The 24,587-nt window shown below is 46.1% G+C and overlaps 1 protein-coding gene across 1 annotated transcript in view; it reads left to right on the top strand.

Annotated features, from left to right (window-relative positions):
* VPS13D (vacuolar protein sorting 13 homolog D) overlaps positions 1-24,587 on the top strand; it is a 256,120-nt gene that overhangs the window by 132,938 nt on the left and 98,595 nt on the right. The window contains exons 53-62 of the mRNA XM_029945909.1: positions 146-381; positions 3,639-3,747; positions 9,411-9,574; positions 10,817-10,925; positions 12,973-13,152; positions 14,973-15,089; positions 15,677-15,826; positions 21,141-21,290; positions 22,164-22,260; positions 24,208-24,356. Of these exons, the coding sequence (XP_029801769.1) occupies positions 146-381; positions 3,639-3,747; positions 9,411-9,574; positions 10,817-10,925; positions 12,973-13,152; positions 14,973-15,089; positions 15,677-15,826; positions 21,141-21,290; positions 22,164-22,260; positions 24,208-24,356 (1,461 nt within the window). The remainder of the gene's footprint in view (positions 1-145; positions 382-3,638; positions 3,748-9,410; positions 9,575-10,816; positions 10,926-12,972; positions 13,153-14,972; positions 15,090-15,676; positions 15,827-21,140; positions 21,291-22,163; positions 22,261-24,207; positions 24,357-24,587) is intronic.

The following is a 24,587-nucleotide window of genomic DNA, read 5'->3' as shown; positions in this document are numbered from 1 at the left end:
GGGGAGGATTGTCCTCATGATTGTGGTTATGCCCAGTGTAGGATTTACTTGGGAAAGGTCTGGAACGTCAACCAGGAAGCCCCGACTGCCTTTCCAGTAACAGCACTCTGAACGAAGGTCCTCTGTCCTCTCTGCCCTTACCTAGGTGCCAGTCGTCTTCACCCAGCATGGTGTGGCCGAACCCCGGCTCCGCACCGAAGTGAAGCCCCTGACCTCGCTGGATTACGCCTGGGATGAGCCCACGCTGCCTCCTTTCATCACGCTGACTGTGAAAGGGGCCGGCTCCTCGGAGCTCAGCTGCAACATGAACGACTTCCAGGACAACCGACAGCTTTACTATGAAAACTTCATTTACATTGCTGCTGCTTACACGTTCTCCGGGTAATTCTGGGTTTGGTTACTGTTCTCAGAAAGCAGAAGGCTCTAATTATTAACTGGCTGGAAATTTTAAGCAATTCTCAAGAGGCTCAAAGGATGAAGGAAGATTCCCTCCATTCTTTCCCGAATCCCAGGCTCAGTGTCTATCTTGAGAGGCCTTGGGCTAAACCCTTGTCTTCTGGCTAGATTACATTTATCCAGAGAGGCAAGACGGTTTCTTTTTGTAAAGGCCTCCCCCGTAATCCGTTCTGGTATTAGCATTCCTCCCATCAGATACGATTCTCATAATATTTTCTGTTCTTTTTTTATAAGGTGGTATTTCTAAGGTATTTTTAAAAATTTCTTGCTGCTGCCTTTAAGTTTTCTGTCTTTCCTCATTTGCAACCGGGTAATCTTTATCTTACGTAATTATTCAGACCATTTTGCGTCTCCTCTCCCGTTGAGAGTACTGGGTAAGGGAGCACTTACGAGCTAGTCTTAATAGTCACCCACAGCCACCCAAAGCAGCTCAAGTTGACGGTAATTCCAGTTGCCTTAGAGTTATAGTCTTCACTGTCGGCTGGTTCGTTGTATGTAGAAACTCAGGTGAAGAATAGTACATTTATTCTGATTCTGTTGTTAGATTGGTACGTTGAGATTTAAAACCCTGGGCTTTCAAAAAGTAGACCTTCCACCAACATGTAAGTGCAATTATTTCCATGCTGGTGGTGTGGCCAGTTTTAAGATTTACCTGTGGAAAAAGCAGGGAAAATAGCTAAACCTTGAGCATTTTATAAATATAAATTACCCAACGGACAGGACGTTGAAAGTCAGATTCCTTTCCAGAATGCTCTGAATAATTTTGCTCATGAGTAATATTATTTATCTGCCCGGGGCTCACAGAATGATCTCGGTCTGCTGGCACCTCTCGTCTGCCGGAGTCCAGATTTCACTAGCGTTGAAGTGCTGAGCATTTTTGCTTAGCATCACCATTCGGTGCCTTGTTTGTTGCAGTTCTCTCTGGAGGTAATGGTGCCGGGATGTTTATCTTGTTATAATTAAGTCAGTCTGTTTGTTTCTTTTTAAAGATTATGGCACTTGACGGGCATGACATGCTTAAGGTTTTAGTGCCTGGAAAGCCAGTTCTTAATCCCGTTGCTAATCATGTTTTCCTCTTTCGTTCCTAAGTTCAATCCCAGTAGTTATTACACTCTTTAACCGAAGAATCCTTATGGGTGATTATGAGTTTAGTGGGTTGGACAGATGTGGAGCAAATAAAAAGGGAGATTCTCCAAATCTCGGTGTGCAGAGAGATAGAACCAGGTTTTGGAGTATGTAAGACACTATTTTTTAATGCATTTTTGGAGAGAACAAGTGTTGGGAAAGAGACTAGTTTTATTTTTGTTGGTTTTTATCTTAAATTGAGGTGAAATTCACACAACATAAAATTAACCATTTAAGAACCAACCGTCTAGTGACATTTAGTGCATTCGTGATGTTGTGCAGCCCTGCCTCTATCTACTTCCAGAACATTTTCATCCCTCCAGGAAGAAACGCCAAACCCGTTAAGCAGTTACTCCCTATTCCCTCCCCCCAACCCCGCCACAGCCCCTGGCAACCACTCATCTGCTTTCTGTCCCTGAGGATCAACCTATTCCAGACATTTGATGTAAATTGATTCATAAATATGTGACCCATTGGATCTGGCTTCTTTCACCTAGCATAAGGTTTTCAGGGTTGGTCTGTGTTGCAGCACGGATTTCCTTCTTACTGTGGCCGAGTGATACTCCGTGGTGTGGGCAGACCACACTCACTGTCCCTTCAGCTGCTGATGGACATCTGTGTGGTCTCCAGCTGTTGTTGGCCTCTGTGCTGCCATCAGCGTGCCTGTGTGCATGTTTGTTTGAGTGCTTGTTTCTGATTCCTTTGTGTGTATATCTAGGAGCGGAATTGGCGGGGTCTGTGGTATTTCCATGTTGTAACTTTTTGAGGACCTACTATACCGTTTCCCGCAGCAGCAGAATCATTTTCCGGTCTCTCCAGCAACTTACAAGGGCCCTGATCTCTCCACGCCCCCCGCTACACTTGTTATTTTACATTTTTTGGTCACAGCCTTCCTTCTGGGTGTGCGGTGACTTCTCGTTGTGGTTTTGATTTGTATTTCCTTAATAACTAACCATGTTGAGGATCTTTTCCTCTGCTAATGGGCCATTTGTGTGTCTTTGCAGAAATGTATATTCAAATCCTTTACTCATTTAAAAATTTTTTTTGCCTTTTTATTGTTGAATTTTAAGAGTTCCTTATATAATATGGATACAAATTGTATATCACATATAGGATTTGCACATATCTTCTCTCCTGTTCTTTGGATTGTCTTTTTACTTTCTTGATGGTGTCCTTTAAAGGGCAGAAGTTTTTTAATTTTGTTGAAATCTAATTTATATATTTTTGTCACTTGTGCTTTTTTTTTTTTTTGGTCATGAAAACTTTTGTTCCCTTTGTTGATGTTGGAGATTCGTGGAGAATAATCTAAATAAAATCTCATCAAAATACCCCAAAATGTGGGCGCTTGAGTGATTCAGTCGATTAAGTGCCCGACTTTGGCTCAAGTCATGATCTCATTGCCTGCATCGTGGTCTGTGCTGATGGTTCGGAGCCCGGAGCCTGCTTTGGATCCTGTGTCTCCCTCTCTCTCTGCTCCTCTCCTGATCACGCTCTGTCTCTGTCTCTCTCTCAAAAATAAGTATTAAAAAAAATTTTTTTTTAAATACCCCAAAATGTAACCGACTAGGCTGCAACATTCCATAAAGCTTACAGAGAAACACAACACGACGGGGTTAGAAGAAGGTGAATGTGAACACTTTGTTTTCTTTTCGTCCTAGAGGGACTTCTGATTCATTGCCAAGCCTTAGGGATGCAGTGATGCTGATCTTCTGTCTGGCAAAAAGTAGAGCCAATTCTTGGAATGTCTGGTTTAATCTGGGGGGAGGGAGTGCTAAAGCCATATAGTTATTCTTTTATGTCTAAACTGTAAGGCACTAGAATCATCACGAGGGGGAAATGTTAGTCTTGATCTTTCTGCAGCTTGGGTTTGACTTCCTTCTGTGATTAAAAAAATGTCTCCCCTTTATAGATGAGGTTTTTTTTTTAAATAATTTATTGTCAAATTGGTTTTCATATAGATGAGGTTTTAAGCATTTGCTTCTGAGCACTTGTATACATGTGAGTGTATGTCTGTACATATATGTATATGTATGTATGTATGACTGTTTGCATTCCAGTTTACAGGAGGGGACAGGAAGGCCTGTCACTGCCAGCAAGGCCACTACCTGTGCAGAGCTGGTCTTGGATGTCTCACCAAAGACACAAAGAGTCATTTTAAAGAAGAAGGTAAGAGCACTTAGAATTTGGAGTTTAGAAAGGGACACGGTCAGCCCTGGAGGGGACTCCGGTTGCCCGTCGCCCGGTGCGGTCACGCCCAGGCTGGACGGCTTGCTCAGGGTGGGACGCGGGGGTCTCTCCCGCCCAAGGTGGTGGTCTTCCTCCTGTCCGTGACCCTTGCTCCAGGAATTCCAAGCCCTTCTCATCTTTGTTGCCCTTTATGGAGAACTTAGTTTTTTAATTTATTTTTCTCCCGAGTTGTGATTTGCTCTTCTCATTTCTCTCCTTTTCCACTGGAATGACCCGCCTAGTCTACTTTTCCCTAAACTGAATGGAAAAATGGTCCAACTGACAACTTTTCCCCTTTTTATGCCGACAGACATTTTTTTGAGGGTCAGTTTAGGGAAACGTTTCGGGTAATAGACCTGTGTATAGAGAGGGGGGCAGGCAGATCTGGCCGGTAGCAGCACAGACAGCAGATGAACTGGTGATAAGTAGTTCAAACCTCAATCCGAAAGGTGTCTGACAACTCAGAGGTGTCGAAGTGACTTTAAGAGGAGGGAGATTACCAACGATGATGATTTAAAACACGTTTACCTGAAGGCTGGGTTCCAGAAGCCTTTCCTTAATGTAAATCACACCGTCCAAAAGCAGCCCTGGTAGAAAACGTCTCTTTCCCGGCCGGTCACCCGGATGGTGACCAAGGACTCCTGTTGTCACCGGCAGTGGTGGCACATGTGTCAGTGGCGTTGCTTCATTGGATGTGAGTTTCTACAGCTCGTAGCAAATTTGTACCTGGGAGAGGGGCAGATTCAAATCATTTCAGATTCGGTACATCAAATGAAACCTTAATACATGTGTTTTTAATTTACTTTTATATTTTTAACAGCTTTACAGAGATACAGTTCACATAACAGGCCCCCCACTTAAAGGGTGCAGTTCAGTGGTCGCTCTTATACCCACAGACACGTGCAAGCATCATCACACTCCCCTTCGGGACATCTCTTCACCTCGAGAAGAGACCCTGCATCTCGAGCTCGGGCGCCATGTTTTCCTTCCCCTCCAGCCCTAAGCAGTCACTGATCTGCGTTCTGTCTCTGCGCCCTTCCCTGTCTGGACATCCGTGCGATGGGTGTTTTACGAGCGGCCTCTCCCACGTAGCCTGGTGGTGCCCAGGCTCACCCTTGCTTCCCCTGTCAGTGCTTCTGCACGTAGTCTTCTGTCCCACCAGTTCAAAGGCACGTCATTCGGATCTGCTCACCACGTTCTCCTACTCTTACGGGAGGCTGCGCGTACGTGTGAGATGCGTGTTGGAAATAATACTTGGGGATGGTGACAACTAAAGAGAGCACAAGGCACAGGAATTGAAAGTAGGCATTTCTGGAGGCCTTTATGGGGGATTTTGAAGAAGAAAATTTGGGAAAGCAATAATCTAGAAAGGTAGCAAGGCCGACAGAAGTCAAGCGAATTGAAAAAAGTGGCTGAGCCCTTGGAAACAATGTTGTCAGATAGCTTTCAAAGAGCGTTCAAGTCGAGGAGGATGTTAGCATGAATGGAGACGGACTCAGGAGTGAGGTGGTGTGCCGGCTGGGATTGGATCACGGCTGTGATCATCAGAACAGGAATAGCGGGGGCGTCTGGGCTGCTCAGTCGGATAAGTGTCCGGCTTCAGCTCAGGTTATGATCTCACAGTTCGTGGGTTCAAGCCTTGCGTCGGGCTCTGTGCTGACAGCTCAAAGCCTGGAGCCTGTGTTTGGATTCTGTGTCCCCCTCTCTCTCTGCCCCCCCCTGCTCAGGCTGTCTCTCAAAAATAAATAAACATGAAAAAAATTTAGAAAAGGAATAACAGATAGCTGTATAATCTCCAAAGGTTAGGGGACTGTTAAAGAGACAAAGCAAATTTTTTTATGAAGTAGTAAAAACATTTTGAGGAAGATGTTACAATTTATGTAACATTTTTGCTGTTGTTAATTTCCTTTGATGGGGATGAAAAATGGCACATAGGGTGAATATAAATAAGTTGTGCAGACATCCAAAACTAGGCAGAATTCTAAGGATTAGTGTTAGGACCTGGACTTCTGCTCTTCAATTAGGAACAAAGAATAGAAGTCTGACATCTTAGGTTTTTGGTTAGTTGATTGGTTGGTTGTTTTGTGGGGTTTTGGGGGCTTTTTTTTTTTTTTTTTTTTTTTTTTACTTTTTATTTTGAAAGACTCTCAAACTTAAGAGAAAACTTGGAGAAATTGTGTAGAAGTGATGCTGGTGTTTGCTTTAGCACTGGAGGAAGGTGGTGGCTGCCAGCCTGCTGTCCGGTGAAGTGAGGTCTCCCTCTTGCTCTCGTAATTTAGTGAATCCCTTGTGGACAGGAACCTGGAGACTGTAGATACCCTGATCGTCATCACATTTTCTGTGTGTTGTGTATATATAGTAGCCTGGACTTCTCTAATGCTATAGAATGCTACAGATGACCTGAGTAACGGGCACTTATTTCTCACAGTTCTGGAGGCAGGGAGGAGCAGAATCAGGGTGCCGGGCCCATGGGTCCCTGCTGAGAGCCCACATCCTGGCTCGTAGACTTGTGCCTTCTCACGGTGTCCTTACGTGGCAGAGAGTGGAGGGGTCAGGGGGAGAAAGCAAGCTCGTTGGTGTCCATTCTTGTAATGGCACTAATATTCCATCAGGAGAGCCCCCCTCATGTGCCCTTGACTAAACCTAACCACCACCCAAGGTTCCATTTCCAAATACCATCAACGTTTCGGATTAGGTCTCCAACACAAGAATGTGGGGCAGGGTGGCAAGGTCATCCGTAGCGCTGTGTATGTCGTCGCTATGGACTCCTCTGTTACTCAGCGGGTACCTGTTACTGTCAGGACACATTTAACGCTCAATTCCCATATTTGGCCACTGGGGACTCTTTAACCTTCTGTGTCCTTTTGACGTTTGCCCCTCAGTCCTCGAACACTTCCTTACTCTCTGACACAGCAATTTTTTCTGGACTCATCTGTACTTTCCCTGCTGCTTTTCTGGATGTGCCACTTCTGATCCCTTTTATCAGGAATTGACATTAGAAAGCTAAACTGTGTACACTGGGCGCACTTGTCACGGTGGTGTCGTTTCCAGACTCTCCCAGGACACAGTGCTAGGGCTTCCACGTGTGCATGGACTATGTATACCTACACATGTGTGCACACACACACACACGCCGTAATACAGGTACACAGACATGATACACGTGTATGCACGCACACATGTCTTATATGTGTATGTATTTTGCATATTTCTGTATATTAAAAACCAGCAGTCCACACTCATTTCCAATTCTGGTCCCACATCACAAATTCATTTTAGCCCCCCATATAGCCACAGCCTGCTCCCCGGCTCGGGCGCCCATTTCCACATCCTGGACAGCACCCCTTCCCCCCACTCCTGGCAGAAATGCTCTTCTCCCCTCCCTTCTTCTCTGACCATCCCCTCGAAGCCTCCATCCCCGGTCCTGTGTGCGGATCACCACCCACCTTGGGCTTCAGCACCACACTCTGGGCTGCCCGCCCCCACCCCAACACCCACAGTCCCCACGGGCTTCTTTCTTCCTCAGTGTCGTCTGAAGGCTTTAGGGCTAACTCGTGAGGGAAGGGGAGAAGGGAGCTGGAAGGAGAATGGTACAGCTCAGAGTTTTACGTGGAAATGTTTGTAGTTTCCAACTATGAAGCGTCTGTATGGAAAGGCAGACAGTAGAGGACTCCATGGATGAAAACTTGATTTCATCCAGCGTCTGTGCTTGGGTTCCCGATCTGGAACACCTGCAGGCTCATTGAGACGCTTTTCCATGTGGCTTTGGCGCCATAGATGTGCTCTCTCACCGCGAACAGACGTGAGCCTGGGGGCCCGCAGAGGGACACGCAGCTGTGCCCCACATCTATGGACGTGGGAGGCAGGAGCACAGAGAGACAGCACCCTCTCTTTCTGGGTTTGGGTTGTGGTTTTGCCACTTAAAGATACATCATATCTGCTATTTCACATTCCTCCCTGAGCCTCATTTTCTTCCTGATCTAATAGGTTTGGGAGAAGGATCAACTAAGATGAGGTACACCAAGTGCTGTGTAAAGAGCTGTGGTGCACGTGACACAGCAGACATTTACTGAGGTCATACCCTGTGCCACGCATGCGCTGAGTGCCTTCTGTTTGTTACGCGTATCACAAGAACCCTAAAAGATAGCTAATTCTCCCTTTGACAGATCAGGAAACAGAGGCTCTGAGGGATTGAGTAACCTGCCCAAGGTCACTCAGCTGGTAAATGGTGCAGCATGGTTTCAAATCCTGGCATTTGACTCCAGCACTCATATTACTTCGTTAGTTCTTACTCTGTAGAATGTGATGCAGAGGTGCCTGGGCGGCTCAGTCAGTTAAGTGTCCGACTCTGGCTCAGGTCATGATCTCACCGTTCCTGCGTTCAAGCCCCGCATCGGGCTGTCAGCACAGAGCCCGCTTCGGATCCTCTGTCCCCTTCTTTCACTGCCCCTTCCCTGCTTGTGCTTGCTCTCTCACTCTCTCTCTCTCAAAAATAAACAAACATTAAAAAAAAAAAACCCGTAACACCGAAGCTGTCTTTCCAACTCGGGCAGCATGGCACCCAGTGCCCGGTTTGTGGTGCCCCCAGTGTTTGTGGCTCTGGAGGAGCTCCCAGCGGGTGAGTGGATGTCGTCCTGCGAGGTCCGGCTGGAGTACGGGTTCACCCAGCAAGTCTGTGTGAGCAGAATGGTTAGGCACGTTGGCCTTGACATCAGGCTGTGGAGATGAAGTCTTCACTCCACCACCTTCGGGTTATGTGCCCACAAGTATGTTTCTTCATTTCACTGAGTGAGTAAGGATAATAATAGGGTATACATCATTGGATTGTTTTGAGGATTAAGTGAGGATTGAATGAATAAATCCCATGGATCACTGGCTGGCATACATTAAATTTTCAATACGTATTATTATTAACATTGTTACTTCATGAATATAATGGATTTTATAGACCTCCGTGGATTGACCTGGACGTCAAGAGCTATTTGTGAAATATTCCTAAGAAGAAATTATATTTAGAATTAATAGCAATCGCCTTAAGTATAACCTTTGGAGTCAATTAACTTTGTATTTGAATATAGTTAATCTGTATATTAGAACCCATCAATGTAGTATACTTCCATTATAAACACGGGAGAGGAGAAGACATCCGGTAGATTCTGGTTGCCTGCCAGTTATGAGGATTGCCAGTGATCACACACAAAGAGCATCATATATACTTTATAGAATTGGATCCCTCTCTAAGGTCGGGGCGCCGGGGGTCACCACCTGGAAGAGCAGTTATCCTAGCGGTGCAGCTAGTGGGGATTAGACTAACCTCAGCTCACTAGTTTGCTCGGAAGAATACCAACTATGAAAAGAAGACATTTTTAAAATTTACATTATTTGTAATTTGGGGTTGTTTGGTTGACGAGTTCAGTATATTTCATCCAAGGTGCGACTCGGGATTGACAACAGTGGAAGCTAGAACGTGGAAAACGTCTCTCAGTAGGTCCTGACTCGAGAACTTAGCCCTTGTGTGCGGCTCTTGTGTGCGGCTCTTGTCGCCCTCACCTGCAGCCTGGCCGCCCGCGACAGCTTGCCGTGTCCCTTGTCTCTGTCCCCAGGAGCCCGGGAAGCGCTCGCAGCTGTGGAGGCTGACCGGCACGGGCATGCTGGCCCACGAGGGGTCCTCCGTGCCCCACCACCCCAGTAAGCCCTCTGCGGCCCGCTCCCCGGAGGGTTCTGCCATCCTGGACATCGCTGGCCTCGCCGCGGTAACTGACAACAGGTACTCTGCTCAGCAGCTCTCGACGCGGGTTCGTGGCGTCCGCACTCGGCGTCAGGGGGAAACAGGCCAAAAGTGAGACTGCCCATGAAGTGAGAATGTGTATCTTTATATTTGTGTTTTTCTTCAGTGAAGCACCTGCCGTATTCCCAAATGCAAGTTTGGGGTCTTTGCTTTTTTATTTGTTTAAAAATATTATTTACTTCTTTTTCATTTGAGAGAGAGAGAGTTCAAGAGCACACGCGGGGAGAGAGACAGAGGGAGAGAAAGGGAGAGAGAGCTGATCATAAGCAGGCCCCATGCTCAGCACAGAGCCCAGGGACGCTGACCTGAGCCAAAACCGAGAGCCAGACGCACAGCTCACAGAGCCACGCAGGCACCCTGAGCAGTTTTTTTTTTAATCTTTTTAAGAATTTTGTTAACTATTTCAAAAGCAGAAATAAATTATTGAGAGAATAGTCAAATATGTTTTTATGGTGAACCCTTTGGGTTCACATCGGTTATTAGGGACAGAGAAGTCATTTGATTTGCCTGTCTGTGCCGTAGTGTCTTTCTGCAGTCGGTGTATCTGTTCCCAGTGAACACCTTGTTCACCGCCAAAATGGCTTTCCATGACTTGCAAGTGAAAAACCAGTATAACATAAAAGTAATTGGGAATGCAACAGGAAGAAAGCCTTTGAAAATATTTTAAGATCTTTTCAGCAGACAGCCCTTCTTGAACCTCCTGTCCCTGTGGGACCACAGGAACCTGATCGTTACCTCTCGTATGAATCCTTAGAAGTACTGGGACTCCTTGGTGGCTTCCTGTTCATGGCTTATTCCTCTTCCCTCATTAAGAGATACTGAGCTGCCACGGGATTCCAGCTACCTGCCCATTAGGGGGGGGGGTGTTTGTGTGTGTGTGTGGTTTATTTATTTATTTAATATTTATTTTTGAGAGAGAGACAGAGACAGAGCATGAGCGGGGGCAGGGCAGAGAGAGAGGAAGACACAGAATCCAAAGCAGGCTCCAGGCTCCAAGCTGTCAGCACAGAGCCCGACATGGGGTTCAAACCCACAAACTGTGAGACCATGACCTGAGCCGAAGTCGGATGCTCCACTGACCGAGCCACCCAGGCACCACCTGCCCCTTAGGTTTTAATGGTTGGAGGATGTTGGAAGAAAGAAGAGCAAAACCACCATTCCTGGACTGCCCTCAGGCCGAATGTATCTGACTCAGATTCACTGCACTCTCCTGTGTTCCAGGTATGAGCCGCTGATGCTAAGGAAGCCTGATCGCAGGCGGAGCACGACTCAGACGTGGAGTTTCCGAGAAGGAAAACTGACGTGTGGGCTGCATGGGCTGGTTGTCCAGGTCAGTGGCGTTTGACACCCACAGTTGCGGCAAGCAGTGTTCTGGCCTTCTCTGAAACAGTGTCTCAGTTAGGATGTCGTTGAACGGGGACGAGGAATTCCCGGGCAAGGGAAGGTCCAGAAGCTTGTGTCGCGCATCTGTGTGCACGTGGAGGGGGCATATTCTTTAAGGTGATGTATGAGAAATGTACTGGGAGTGGAGGGCTGTAAGTAATGGGATTTTTCTTTGGTGATAGACGTTGTGTACGTTTTCAAAGAAAGAAAGAAAAGTGCCAGCACAAAGCCCCCTGCACGGTTAGGCGTGCTAGTTTTGGGCCTGTGAGGTTAGTGTACCATCGACAGCAGTCTTCTGTGAAGTATTCTAGGCGATGGGGAGCCATCCTCACGGGCTCTCCATTCTCTAGATTCTGTTAATTTCTGCATTCTTGGTGGGGCCCAAATAAGCATTCAACTGTTGTTGCAAATGTCAGAATGAAGGTTGCTGGTCAGTTTCCTCTGTCCTCAACCAAGTCTTCCGCGTGATAAGCTGCCAGGTACTTCATAAGCAAATATGTGTTTGGAAAATCGCCAGGAGTTTGGATTTTCCGCCCTTCTGGCTTCAGGTGAGAAACTCAACCAGGGATCTGAGATGAGTCGGTAGGCAGTTTTGTCTCAGAGGCCTGAGCAGACAGCTAAAGTGACGTGGGGCCGCCCTGCCTCCGCCCAGGGCTCTAGGCAAAAGGTAAACACTAGAACATCAGGCCCTGACTAGAGAGCGCTCGGTGTGTTTGTCCCTGGTGGGATCCAGGCTGTCCCTCCGTAACGGGCGACTGTCCTCCAGGGCCTTGAGCAAAACTCTAACGAGCCTCTGCTTGCTGTTTGGTGAGATTTATTTTCTTTATCTCTGTTGCCTTGAGCTTTTTCCATCAAAGACAAGCTGCTTGCTCGTACGAAGCACACATCTGGAATGGATTTGTGATTTTCAATTAGCAATACAATTCAGGCTTCTGGAGGCACGGGAGGGCGTGTTATAATTGTCGCCCCCGTGTCTGACCCTGATTTTATTTCCAGTTTGTTCCTAAAGCCCATGTAATTCGGATTCTCTCAGAGCAGCCCCAACCCGCACCAGAAAATCCTTTTCTGGCATTTTGTTGTTTCTTGAAAACATCTCATCATTTCTCTGGTTGTGAATCACCCGATAATAACAGTATTCAGCAGAGCAAAGTGTGTTTTGGTGAGGGAAATAAGCTGGTTTCAATCATATTATTCTAAATAAAGCAATCGAGGGCATTAACCGTCTCCCGCTGCTGCCCTGAGAAGTTGTGTGCACACTGTCGGAACTCACGGCGCTCAAAGAGCTGTCTCCGTGTTGAACTCCGTTCTTTAAACCCAGCTTGAAGTTTCCTTTGGATTACTCAGTATTTAGAAATTAACAAAAGGGATCGAGACACTGTAGCCATTGCCTTCTCTCGCCCTGCATCTGCTGTCGCCTTGGCATCGGCCCGTTGACTTCCGTTTGCTTGGGGCAGACCGCAGAGGGTCCTTTTCTCCAAAGGGCTGCATGGCTGGCTCTCAGGTGGCGGTCACCGTTCCCGGTTTTAGAACAGGCATCATCTTTTGAGTATTTGAGCTGAGTGTCCAACCACAGGCCTGTTTGGGGAGGTTTCCAACTCTAGAATTTGCTTCTTATCGGAGAGTTGAGTGACAGTTATAATTGCTTTTATTTTCAGAATGTTTTAGGATTTTAAGCAAAGCCAAAATGAGAAACAGGGAGGCAGGGCTTCGGTACTTTTTTAAAGCCTATTTTAATGGCTGGGAGTTATTACTAAACCAACATATTCTATTCTTGTTCAGAATGCTCTTAATTCGTAAAGCATAACTGTCCGCCTCGCCCAGGGAATCCTCCTGCCTCTCGCCTTCTGTAAAGCTGAAAAAATAGTAAATGTTTTTGTTAAGAATGGACCATGACCCTTCAAAAGAGAATTTAAATTTGATAACTTGTTTCAAATGATACGTTAAGTTGTCAGAGTCAGTGCCTCTCCTTTTCTTACGCATCTTTATTCTTTTAGGCCAAAGGAGGGCTTTCCGGTCTGTTTGATGGAGCGGAAGTTGTCCTGGGTCCTGATACTTCCATGGAGCTTTTGGGGCCGGTCCCACCTGAACAGCAGTTTATCAACCAAAAACTGAGGCCCGGCTCTGGGATGTTATCCATCAGAGTCATCCCAGACGGACCAACGAGAGCTCTCCAGGTGATGCTTTCTCCTAAGAAGTGACATGAACCGCACTGTACTTCCCCCCGCCCCCCGCGCATTGGCTAGCCATTCACCAAATTTTTATTGAAACGTTTTTCTGGTTAAGAGATTATGACGTCTTTATTTATAAAATGGGGGCAAGACCTGCCTCACAAAGTTGTTATAAGAATTAAAAGCATAAAAATACAACATGATGTAAAAAAAAAAGTATATGGATTCAAGAAGGCAATGCCAAGAACGGTACATATTATTATTCTTATCGTTCATCATAGATGATAAATGTCTTAATAATTGCTATATCAATGACATTAACAACAAGGTACATGAGGTCCCTCATCAGACAATGACAGTGTTGTGTTTTGAAAGCATGAGGGAAGGGTGTTATGTAGAATATATGGGAAGGATTGTATTCCCAAGTTTGGAGGCCTAGGAGGTGCTAAGAGAATATTTACGCTGAGGTCTAAAGCGTCACTGAAGGGAGCTGAGTTGGCCGGAGCAGGAGGGAGGGTGGAGGGGCTGTGCCCTGACAGTAAGAGTGTTCGTTAGCTTATCAGAGCCGGGCACAGTTCTGGGTCCTGAGCACGTGTAGTATTCGGAAAGTTGATAAGGAAGGCCTGGGACCCGACTGGCACAAGCCTGTGCTCAGAAGTAAGGCTGCGGCCGGATTATTAAAAGCCTGCTACCTGCCACCAGTTTTGTGGGGTTTCTGTGGCAGTGAGGAGTCAGGGAAGGGCGTGAGCGGAAGTGGTTTTCGGCCGCTCACCCTGTCTGCAGTGTGGAGGGCTGGCGTGGGGGAACTGGGATGGAAGACCCGCTGCGGGGCGGCTGCGGCCGTGCGGATGAGAGGGTGGGGCCCGGGCTGGCGTGGACGGCGGGGGTGGGGCCGGCGCGGGCTGAGAGGCTGGAGCGAGACAAGTAGAAATGGAAGTTTGTAAAGGAGTAGAGTCCGGCTGACTTCCTGATCTACAGAAGGTGAGGATGCAAGAGGAAGGAGCCAGAAACGGCCTTCAGGATTCTGATTCAGGCAAGTAGGACGATAATCCACGTCACTAAGATACAAACACCGAAGAGACTTCTGGGAGAAATGGGGAGCTAGGTTTTGGCCTTGTTGGGAATGTCTCCCATGTGAAGGTGTCCAGAAATCAGTGTAAATACGGGTGTGATGCTCTGGGGAGAGAAGTGCTGGAGGTCATGTGCGTCGGTCAGGGTGGGATTAGGGAGCTAAGGAGGAAGGGAAGGATGCTGGTGCGTAGCGGTGAGCTGTCTGAGGTGGGACATCATGATCACAGCACCTCCTCTAAAGGCACCCTCTCCAGGTGCCTGGCTGGCTCGGTTGGTTAAGTGTCAGACTCTTGGCTTTGGCTCAGGTCATGATCTCCTGGTCCATGGGTTTGAGCCTCCCGTCGGGCTCTGTGCTGACAGCGTGGAGCCTGCTTAGGATTTCTCTTTCTCTCTCTCTGCCCCCCCCCCAAAAAAATAGACATTAAAAAAAATAAAAGCGCCCTTCATTTAAGACAAATCTTGAATGCAGTGATCGTGAGGATTGCATATTTCGACTTGACCTGTATAATTCTCGATCACCCGCAGATGCCTCCCCCACCCCCCATGAGGCTCTCGGGGTCCACAGCTCAGCGTTTGCCAGGTAGACTTAACACCAGGTTTACTTCATTGTTACATAAGTCTTACTTGGCAGTGCTTTGGAAACCATGAACTTCCGCAGGATTATTGAGCACATAGTGACTTTTGATCTCTATGGTTGGGACGGAATAGGTGTCACTGGAAGTGTGAGCCTTCTCAGTCTAGTGCTTTGACTTCAGATAACAGATTTCTCCCAGCGGAAAGGTGACCGCTCTTCGTACGAAGTGGATGAACTTCCTGTAACTGAACAAGAGGTACAGAAATTGAGGAATCCAGACACAGAGCAGGAACTGGAAGTAAGTTCTGAGTGTTACACATTTATTTCTTTGTCATTTGTTTAGAGTTTTGCTCTGTGGTTTTCTCAGTTTTAGACCTCTTTTCTCTCTGCCCTCTGTGAATTCTAAATATGGCTGTTGCTTCTTGGTGTTTAATGTTATCACAACATGAATGTGTGACTGTGTTAATTAAATGACCGCTAAAGTTGAATCTGGACGTAACAAATGCTGCTGAAGTGAGGGGACCATAAAGGAAGCTCGGTGATTGGTTACACGGGACCGAAGGTCGAGAATAAGGAGAAGCCCCGGTTGTTTTCTCTTGTCATCTTTCTTCCTCTTGTCCCTGTTTGGAATTGGAAAGTAAAAACTTTAAAAAGGAACCTGAGATGAACATGAAAATGCACACTTACCCGGTATTTATTCAGCAGTTTTTTTAAATTAAGGGCCTATATGTAAAGCATGGTATCAGATGTTACAGGAGTCTCCAGGTTTTCTTCTGCTCAGAGGTAAAGTAGAGGGATTTAAAGCCTTTGCTTTCCTTGTACTCTCCTGGCTACCTTGGCCTCTGTTTTAAACTGTCACTGTGTTGTATTTTGGTTTCCTTTCAGGTGCTTGTGAAGTTGGAAGGTGGCATTGGGTTGTCCTTAATTAATAAGGTCCCCGAAGAACTGGTCTTCGCAAGTCTTACAGGAATCAATGTGCACTATACCCAGCTGGCAACCAGTCATATGCTTGAACTCAGCATACAGGATGTTCAGGTAATGCGGGGAGGTCACAACTTGTTAATCCCCCAGTGTTCTTGCTGAGCACCCAGCTGGATTCAGCATTTGGTGTCCTAAACATGTGAACTCTTGGGCAGAGATCTTATCGTGACCTTCAGGGCTAGGGATGGGTTTTGTTCCCCTAGCTGGGCTGGAAACACTAAAAATGTATGTGACATGGGGAAGAGTGCTCCAGGAGGCCTTGCATTCATGGTGAACTATAATTATTCCTCGGCTGAGCACTGCTCCAGACCTGCCTAACAAATCGTAAAAGGAAAGTCTGGAATGATCAATCTGTTTCCAGGTAATTTAACTGTATCCCTGAACAAAGCTCAAGACTTAATGGAATACAAAAATATTCAGCACCCAACAAAGTCAAATTCACAACATCTGCCATCCTGTGAAAAACTGCCAGGTGTGCAAAGGGGTAGGGAAACAAAATGTATAATGAGACAATCAGTCGAACTGACCCAGAGCTAAGACAGGTGTTAGAATTTTCAAAGAACATTAAAACTCTTTATTATAACTGCATTGTACATGTTCAAAAAGGGAGAGACATAGAAGATATGAGAAACTCAAACTTCTAGAGATTAAAATGAAAAACATACTGCATTCAATTAATAGATGACACAGTACAGAAAAAAGATTAATGAACTTGAAGACATAGCAAAAGAAATGGTCCACATTGAAATGCCCAGAGAAAAATCACCCATAAAAAGCAAACAGCCTCATTGACTGATGGCACAACCTCCAGCAACCTAAACTACAGATGATGGGAGACCCCAAAGGCCGAGATTGAGGGGAGGGCATATAAAAAATACTGGAAGAACTCTTGGTCATAAGTGTTCCCGATTTAATGAAAACTGAACTCACAGACAGAAGCTCAAGCACAAATCCAAGCACGTATATGCACATGCACCCAAAGGAAACTGCACCACAGTGCATCATAATTAAGTTTCTCAAAACCAGTGATGAGTCATCCAGGTTAAACACGACATGTCACGTGCAGGAGCAAGGGTGAGAATGACAGCTGACAGCTCACTGGGAACTGTTTGACTGAGAAGACCGTGTGCAACATCTTTAAAGCACTGGAAGGAGAAAACACTGTCAATCTAGAATTCTATGCCCAGCGAGTATGTCTCTCGAAAACAAGAGTGAAATAGAAATGTTTTTAGACGCACAAATCTGAAAGAACTCATTACCAGCAGATTCACACTGAAAAAATAAAGAACATCCTTCAGGCACAAGGAAACGGTAGCAGCTGGTGACCCGGACCTACACGAAGGAGGGAAGAGCACCTGGAATGATAAATCCGTGGGTAAATGTGTGAGGATATTTCCCAACTATGTAGATCTCTTTAAGAGATGATCAACTGCTTAGACAAAAGTGATAGCGCTGTATTTTGGGGCATATGACATGTTAGAGTAAAGTGAATGACAACCACAGCATGAGGTCTGGAGGGGAGAAATAGACATATATTAACTGTAATGTTCGTACTCATGAAGTAGTATGCCGTCCTTTGAACATAAACTGGTAAGTTACAGATGAATACTATAAATCCTAAAGCAACAAAGAGCTGCAACTAATAACCTGACAAAGGAGATAAACTGGGTAATCCAAGAGAAGGCAGAAAAAGCACAAAACATGGGAAAGAGCAGCTGAGACAAAGAGAAAAAAAATAGTAAGATGATAGACTCATTCAGACCTAACTGTATCAGTTAAATATATGCAGATGCTACAAACACCCCCAATGAGAAGGCAGAGATGATTAGATTGGATTTAAAAAAAAAAGCAAGTTCCAATTATATGCTGCCTCCAAGACACATGTTAAATATAAAGACACAAATAGATTAAAAAGAAAAGAATAGAAAAAGACATCCCGAGCTAGACCTAGTCATAAGACAGTGGGAATGGCTAGATTACTATCAGAATCCACTGCAGAGCAAAGCATATTACTGGAATAAGGAAGAGAATTTCCTCATGATAAAAGAGTTTGTCAGGAGGACATAGCGATACTATTTATATACGTGATTGGAGGGCTTTGAAGTAGGGGAAGCAAAAATTGATAGCACTGAAAGAAGACGTGAACAAGTACACAGTTGTAGTAGGAGATTTCATCGCCCTCTCTGAGTAACCGACAGAATAATCACACAGCCAGCAAGTCATCAGAGCCCAACTGGACTTGAATAGCACCACCACCCAGGTAGACCTAGTTGACGTTTATCTGGGAGTCCACCTAGCAACAGCGGAGAACATGTTCTTCTCAAGTGCAGATGAAACATTTCCAAGAGAGACCACATTCTGGACCATAAAACAATTCCCAAGGGCAAAAAGGATTCAAGTCACACAGTATACTCCTTGATTACAACGGAATCAAATTGAAGTAACAGAAAGATAGTTGGGAAATTCCCCCAAATGTTTCGAAACTATAAAACACACTTCTGAGTAGCTCATGGATCAAAGAAGAAGTCAAAATAGAAATTAGAAAATATTTTGAACTGAATGAAGATGAAAAAGACAACATAGCAAAATTGGTGGAATGCCACTGAACCCGTACCGAAGAGAAAGATTTATCGCACTAAATATTAGAGGAGACAGGTCTGAAAACCATGAATTCAGGTGTCATCTTAAGAAACCAAACAACAATGACAACAAATTAAGTCCAAAATAAACAGAAGAAATGATAAAAATCCCAGTGGGAATCACTGACATAGAAACCAGCAACTACAGTAAAGAAACAAAACAAAATTTAAAAAAACCCTCAAAAGCCTGTTCTTGGAGAAGATCGGTAAAATTAACAATCCTCTAATGAGTCTGGTCAGGAAAAAAAGAAAAACAATACAAATTTACTGATACCGGGAAAGGGAGAGGTCCCAGACAAGCCCCAAACTTGACCATTCCCTGCGAATGGAGCCTTGAGGGGACCTGGAACGGAAGCTCGTCCCCCCAACAGCAGGGCTGTTGGTTTTTGAGGCCTCTGTGGCCCCGGGGGAAGGTGGATGGGAAAGGATCCTGGGGATCCAGTAAGTGATCCCGGGTGCTTGCAAGCCTGTGGTTAACTCTGAGTTCGGAGGAGGTTGATTTTGACAGTTTCTGCCAGAGCCCTGCTGTCACCAGCACACCTGTTCTCTTGGCAGCGTCACACTTGCAGGCCTTTATTCCAGCCTCCACCAGGGCGACGTGTCCAGGGAACCACTTCCTGGTAAACCTTTCCAGAGGGATCCAAAGCCCTAGACCGCGCTTCTTTCCCCAGGTTGGGAGCCTTCCGCTCACGGCACGCACTTCCCTCTACGCCAAAACCCCTTTCCAGAAAAATGTTATCTTTTATCCTTTACCACAAAGAGCAGATAGTTCAGGTTAATCACATCCCATTTGTCTGAAGACAGATAGAAAGTTAATATCTTGTGCTTCTGGTTTCTTTGTCTTTTTTTTTTTTTTTGACCTTACAGAAGAAGATCCAAGGAGTCATTTGTTCTTTGTGAATTTCATTAACCTTTTATTTTATTTTAAATTTTTATGTCTATTTATTTATTTATTTATTTATTTACTTATTTTTGAGAGGCAGAGAGACAGTGTGAGCAGGGGAGGGTCAGAGAGAGAGGGAGACACAGGCTCCAGGCTCTGAGCTAGCTGTCAGCACAGAGCCTGACATGGGGCTCGAACCCATGGACCATGAGATCATGACCTGAGCTGAAGCCGGACACTTAACCAACTGAGCCACCCAGGCACCTCCATTAACATTTTGATTAAAAAAAAAAAAATTTTTTTTTTACTACAACATCTTTTGATTTAATGTGTGCTGCAAATCGTAGAAAGTAGGTGGAGTGTTTACTCTGATTATAGCGCTGCGAGAAAGAACGTTTAAAAATAGAAAATACAGTCCCGTCCTTGGGGAGCATCTAATCTAATTGGAGAATAAAACTCAGATTCCTAACTCTTACACAACTTGTATCAAATATGTTTGGGGAAAGAACAAAGGAGAGATCAGAACAGGTGAGAACTTTCGTGTCGTTTCCTCTATTGGATGTGACAGGTGATCATTCACTCTGTAAGCTCTTAAGCATCAGCTGCATATCTGTAGATATGGCTGTAACTCAGAAGACGGGGTTTCTGCTCTCTTTGGGTCGCAGCCTAGAGAAGAGTCGGCCAGTAACTATGCAAGCAAGCGAATAAATAATTAGCCGCCGCGACTACAGCTACAAAGAATAAAGCGGGATTGAGCTACATTTTAGATCAAGTGGGCCTGGAAGATCTTCCCGAGAAGTGAGAGCTGAACTTGGAAGAAGACAGCGAGTGAGCCATGGAGAAGCTTCGAGGGTAAAAAGCATTCCCTCAGAATCCAGAGCCTCGGAGGGCGGAGAGTTGCCCACTTTTGAGAAAGGAAGGAGGGGCATTACTTGCTTCATATTTTCTAAAGACGAGTGTTTCCACGGCGTGGGGGAGTCCACAGCAGGGCAAGGGCGGAAGTCGGAAGAGGTGCTCAGGGCCTCACCCTTATCCCTGCACCTTGACAGCCAACAGTTTACACAGAGGGCTGTGGGGCAGTCCATGGGATCTGGTGGGAGGGTCGTGGGATTTGTGCCCAAAATGCCTGCATTCGAATCCCAACTCTTGCACCTGTTCTCGTTACTCTTGGTACGAGCTTTGGCGGCGAACAGAGCGGAGGCAGCCGCTTCCTGCAGTGAGCCTACTGACGTCCATAAACGTGGCGGAGCATCGAGTGTGTTCTCAGTTATGGTGCTGAGTGGCATGGGTGGTTAGAGCCGTCCCTAATGCCACTGCCGTCATCGTTTCCTTCCTAGCAGGGACTTGACCTTAGGACAGTCCACTGTTTCCATTTGGTAGCCACTTGTGCTACTGATTCCCTCCTGGTGTTCATTGCCTGGTGTCTGTTCACTTCATTCATCGGTACCATGGTGGTTGGAAGCGCTGGGCTTTGGGGTCAGGCAGACCTGGAGTCAAGTTCTAGTTCTGTGATCGACCAGCTGTGCAACCCTAAGCAAGGGCCTCTGTCCCCAGCTTCATCTGTGACTCCAGTAACTCCGACATCACCGGTGTCGCATGACTTGATGAGACCACGCCTGCCAGGAGACCAGCGTGGTGCTTACTTAGCACATAGTACTCACCAATAAAGGGCAGCGTCTGTTGTCATTCCCGCTGCAGTCACTGCTGGTGGTCAGTGCGGATATGCTCTTCTAGTCACCGCGGAGACAGAGTAGCACGGCAGGGGGCTTTCCGAGTACCCCACACGTGAGGAGACGCCCCTCAAAGGTACAAACTCGTTTTGACTTGCTGCCTTTTCATGCACTAGGTGGACAATCAGCTCATTGGGACCACTCAGCCCTTCATGCTCTATGTGACTCCCTTGAGCAACGAGAATGAGGTCATTGAGACTGGCCCTGCCGTGCAGGTGAATGCGGTGAAGTTCCCCAGTAAGAGCGCGCTGACCAACATCTACAAGGTAGGCGGGTGGGAGAGGCCGCCAGGCCTGGCGCGGTGGCAGGGGCCCATCTGTCATCTCGAGGCCGGGACTCTGAGCTGCAGTAGTCCTGTGGGGTTGAGGCACGGCGTGGGGGCGGCTTCCCCATGGTGCCGGGGGATTCACAGCAGCTCCTCTCCCAAGGGGTTTCTGATGGCCTTGCGCCTGGCTGTGCCGAACCCATAGAGGCCAGTCTGTATTCATCCGGCGAAGTCTCTGTGGGAAAGCATAGCATCATCCAGAGGGACCAGGACCAGGCATGATCCAGATGCGTAATTAGAATAGAATAATTAGGAAGGGAGTGGTAGGAGGGGTCTGACCTCAGCACAGATGTGCTCCTGGGTAAGCTGCCACACCATTTAATAAAAGCAGGTCACTTTCTTTCCTAGAGAAGTTTCCATGTACAGGCTAGCTGTTACAGCAACAAATTCTGGAAAAGCGGGAGCTAAGAGGCTGCTCCCTGTATTTCTGCTGGTCCTTTGTCACCAGTGCCAATGGGGGCCAAGCCTGTGTGTGGCCCTCAAATCCTACTGCTCCTTACAGTAGCTGCTGGCCACGGAAGCTCAGCTCCGTCACGCTGTCCACGGCAGCGCATCTGCAGGTGTGAGCCCGACAAACGAGGCACAGCTGCCCCAGAGACCAAACCCCTGGGCGGTGCGTTGTCTGTTAAACGCCTTCTGGGAATTTTGGCCCCTTGTAACAGTGGAGAGAGACGAGCCAGGGACCTTTTGACAGTGTGATTGCATGATCCCGTGAGCGAAGAGACCATAGCACGTCACTTAGGGCCTTCTTACTGGCGCAGGTAAGAGTCCCTTTTGGTGTTCACGCTATTAATCAGGATTTCTTTATCTCCAGCATCTGATGGTCACGGCTCAGAGATTCACAGTGCAAATTGAGGAGAAACTACTTCTCAAGCTGCTGAGTTTTTTTGGCTATGATCAAGCAGAATCAGGTACCGTTGAATGTGCTAGGTTTGTGTCTGGGAATTGACCCAAAAATGGCATTTTTTAGTCTGCTATGAAAGTGGGTAGCCCCTGGGCACCCGCCAAGCTCCCTTTGCACCTCGCAACCTGAGCCCGGAAGCCAAGGCTTGTGTCTCTGGCTTTTTTTCCAAGTACAGCTTGCTGACTGCAGGGCTGACGCGGGCACGAAGGAAGCTTCTTGGAGGTGTCCCGGGGTACCCGGGGGTAAGCCTTTGGGAAACAGCACGCTTTTCCTCTTTGTTGTGTGTTTTGTTACTCATCTGCTCTAGGATGACAGAAATGATGTTAGTCATTTAGCAAACCACTTTGTTTCCTAACCTTTGTTTATTAAACAGATTCAGGGCCAAGAATCAGAAATCCCTTTGGCAGTTCCTTCCGTTTAGATGAGGAAAAACAAAGTTGGCTAGCCTTAACTTCTTAACTTTTTACAATCATACCCTTATGCCTTAATGTCATTACCAAGCTTTCTAGTTATCGGACTCTTCTATGGAGAGGGGAGTAAGATAAGCTATTGAAAACCTAAATTTTCCTATCGATTGCTACAGAAATCATTTTGCTTTTGTCTCTTTATTTTAGATTCTTCCTCATGGCCTTCGTAAGACTGTATATAGAGCTTAGAAAGAAGTCAGTAGTGCTTAGTCTTTTGAAGACTAAACCAAATATCGAGCCTGAAGAAATTATAAGATAGACTTTTATGTCTGTGTGCCCACATTGGCTAGAGAAAAAAATCGCTGGGGACATAGGGCCATATGGACACACATACACACAACCCAAGAGAAATATTTTTGCTCTTTGACCCAGACTTAGAATTTAAACTTTAAGTGTAATTGGGATCAAGAGCAAGATCCTGTCTGTTTAAAACTGTGTTTTCTACTTTGGGTCGGAGCGCTGGTGTCTCTGCGCTCGGCCGGCCACTCGAGGACCTGCCGGCTAGGCAGCCATTCTCTGTTGGTGCCTTCCTGGGAAGCTTTACTTTAAGTTCTGTTGGACACACTTTTCTTGTAGGTGGCTCTAAGTAAATTTCTCGCGAAACGTCGTAGAGTCGGTTTAGCCTTTTGTAAAACCCTGGCCTGCCTTTCACTCAGGCATCTCCTCCACTCCTGGAACTATTTCCGTTCCCTGAGCACAGATGAGCAGTATCATTTTCCAAAACCTATTCTCTTTTTTTCTGTAAATAGAACTTGAATAGCTTATGTTATGAATTTGTTTGATAGGCAGATATGTACCGTCTCCTTGGTTTTATTTGTAAGGCACGTGAAGCCAAGCGAAAATAAGCTGACCCGATGGGTGTGGGTACAGGGGAAAACAACCGAGCCCATTACCCTGTGCGAGTCCTTGTTAATCCTTTTTACTTTGTGATTAGTTTAAAAAATGCAACGTCCACCATTTGGGAGACTAGGTGCTTGCTTAGAGCCTGCAGCCTGTTTCTTCTTTAAGGCATTCTCTTTCCTTCAGATGCATTAACTGGCCGTGTTGTTCATTATGATTCTGTTAAACTATATTCCAAATACGAAATAAGTTCAGATAACCTGGGTCGTTTATAATAATCATAATAACAACATGGTTTCTAGAAAGCTCATTGCCAGTAAACACACCCATGGCCTTTGGCTTCCCCTCCTGCATGAGTTTTTCCAAAGATGACATCTGCCAGATGGCCCAGAGCCGTAAATCAAAAGATTAGGCTATTGTACTTTTTCGATAAACAACATGAAACAGATCTGCTCTTACAAAGAAGTGACATCAGGATACCGTCAGCAAACACATCATCAAAACCCTGACCACCTGAATTTACAGAAATAGGTCTTTACATTTTTCTGTGAATTTTTTTCAACACGAGCACAAGCATTTGAATCATGAGGCTTCAGGAGGTTCACTTGTTTTGTTTTTAATTCACCGTTTTACTCCTCTTGTACCAGAGGTGGAAAAGTATGATGAAAACCTCCATGAAAAGGTGGCCGAGCAAGGTGGCACACCAATTCGCTATTACTTTGAAAATCTCAAAGTCAGCATCCCTCAGATCAAGCTGAGCGTGTTCACCTCCAGCAAGCTTCCGTTGGATCTTAAGGTGAGCTGGCGTCTGGGGAAGTTCGGCAGTGACTTTCCCTGGGAAAGAACGCACGTGCTTACTAAGTGGCCTAATTTGTAGCAGGTATTTTTACAGGTTTCCCTTTTTGAGGTTTGACACGTATGTGTGTGTGTAGGTGTGTGTCTGTATGTGTATGCATAGTATGTATACGTATGTGTGGTTTTTATGTTTAAGTATGACTTTGCCGAAGACTGAAGAGTCATGTGAGTG

This window comes from Suricata suricatta, chromosome 8 (genome assembly GCF_006229205.1).
Source record: "Suricata suricatta isolate VVHF042 chromosome 8, meerkat_22Aug2017_6uvM2_HiC, whole genome shotgun sequence".
Classification (NCBI taxonomy): Eukaryota; Metazoa; Chordata; class Mammalia; order Carnivora; family Herpestidae; genus Suricata; species Suricata suricatta.
This window is presented reverse-complemented; position numbering and strand designations above follow the sequence as displayed.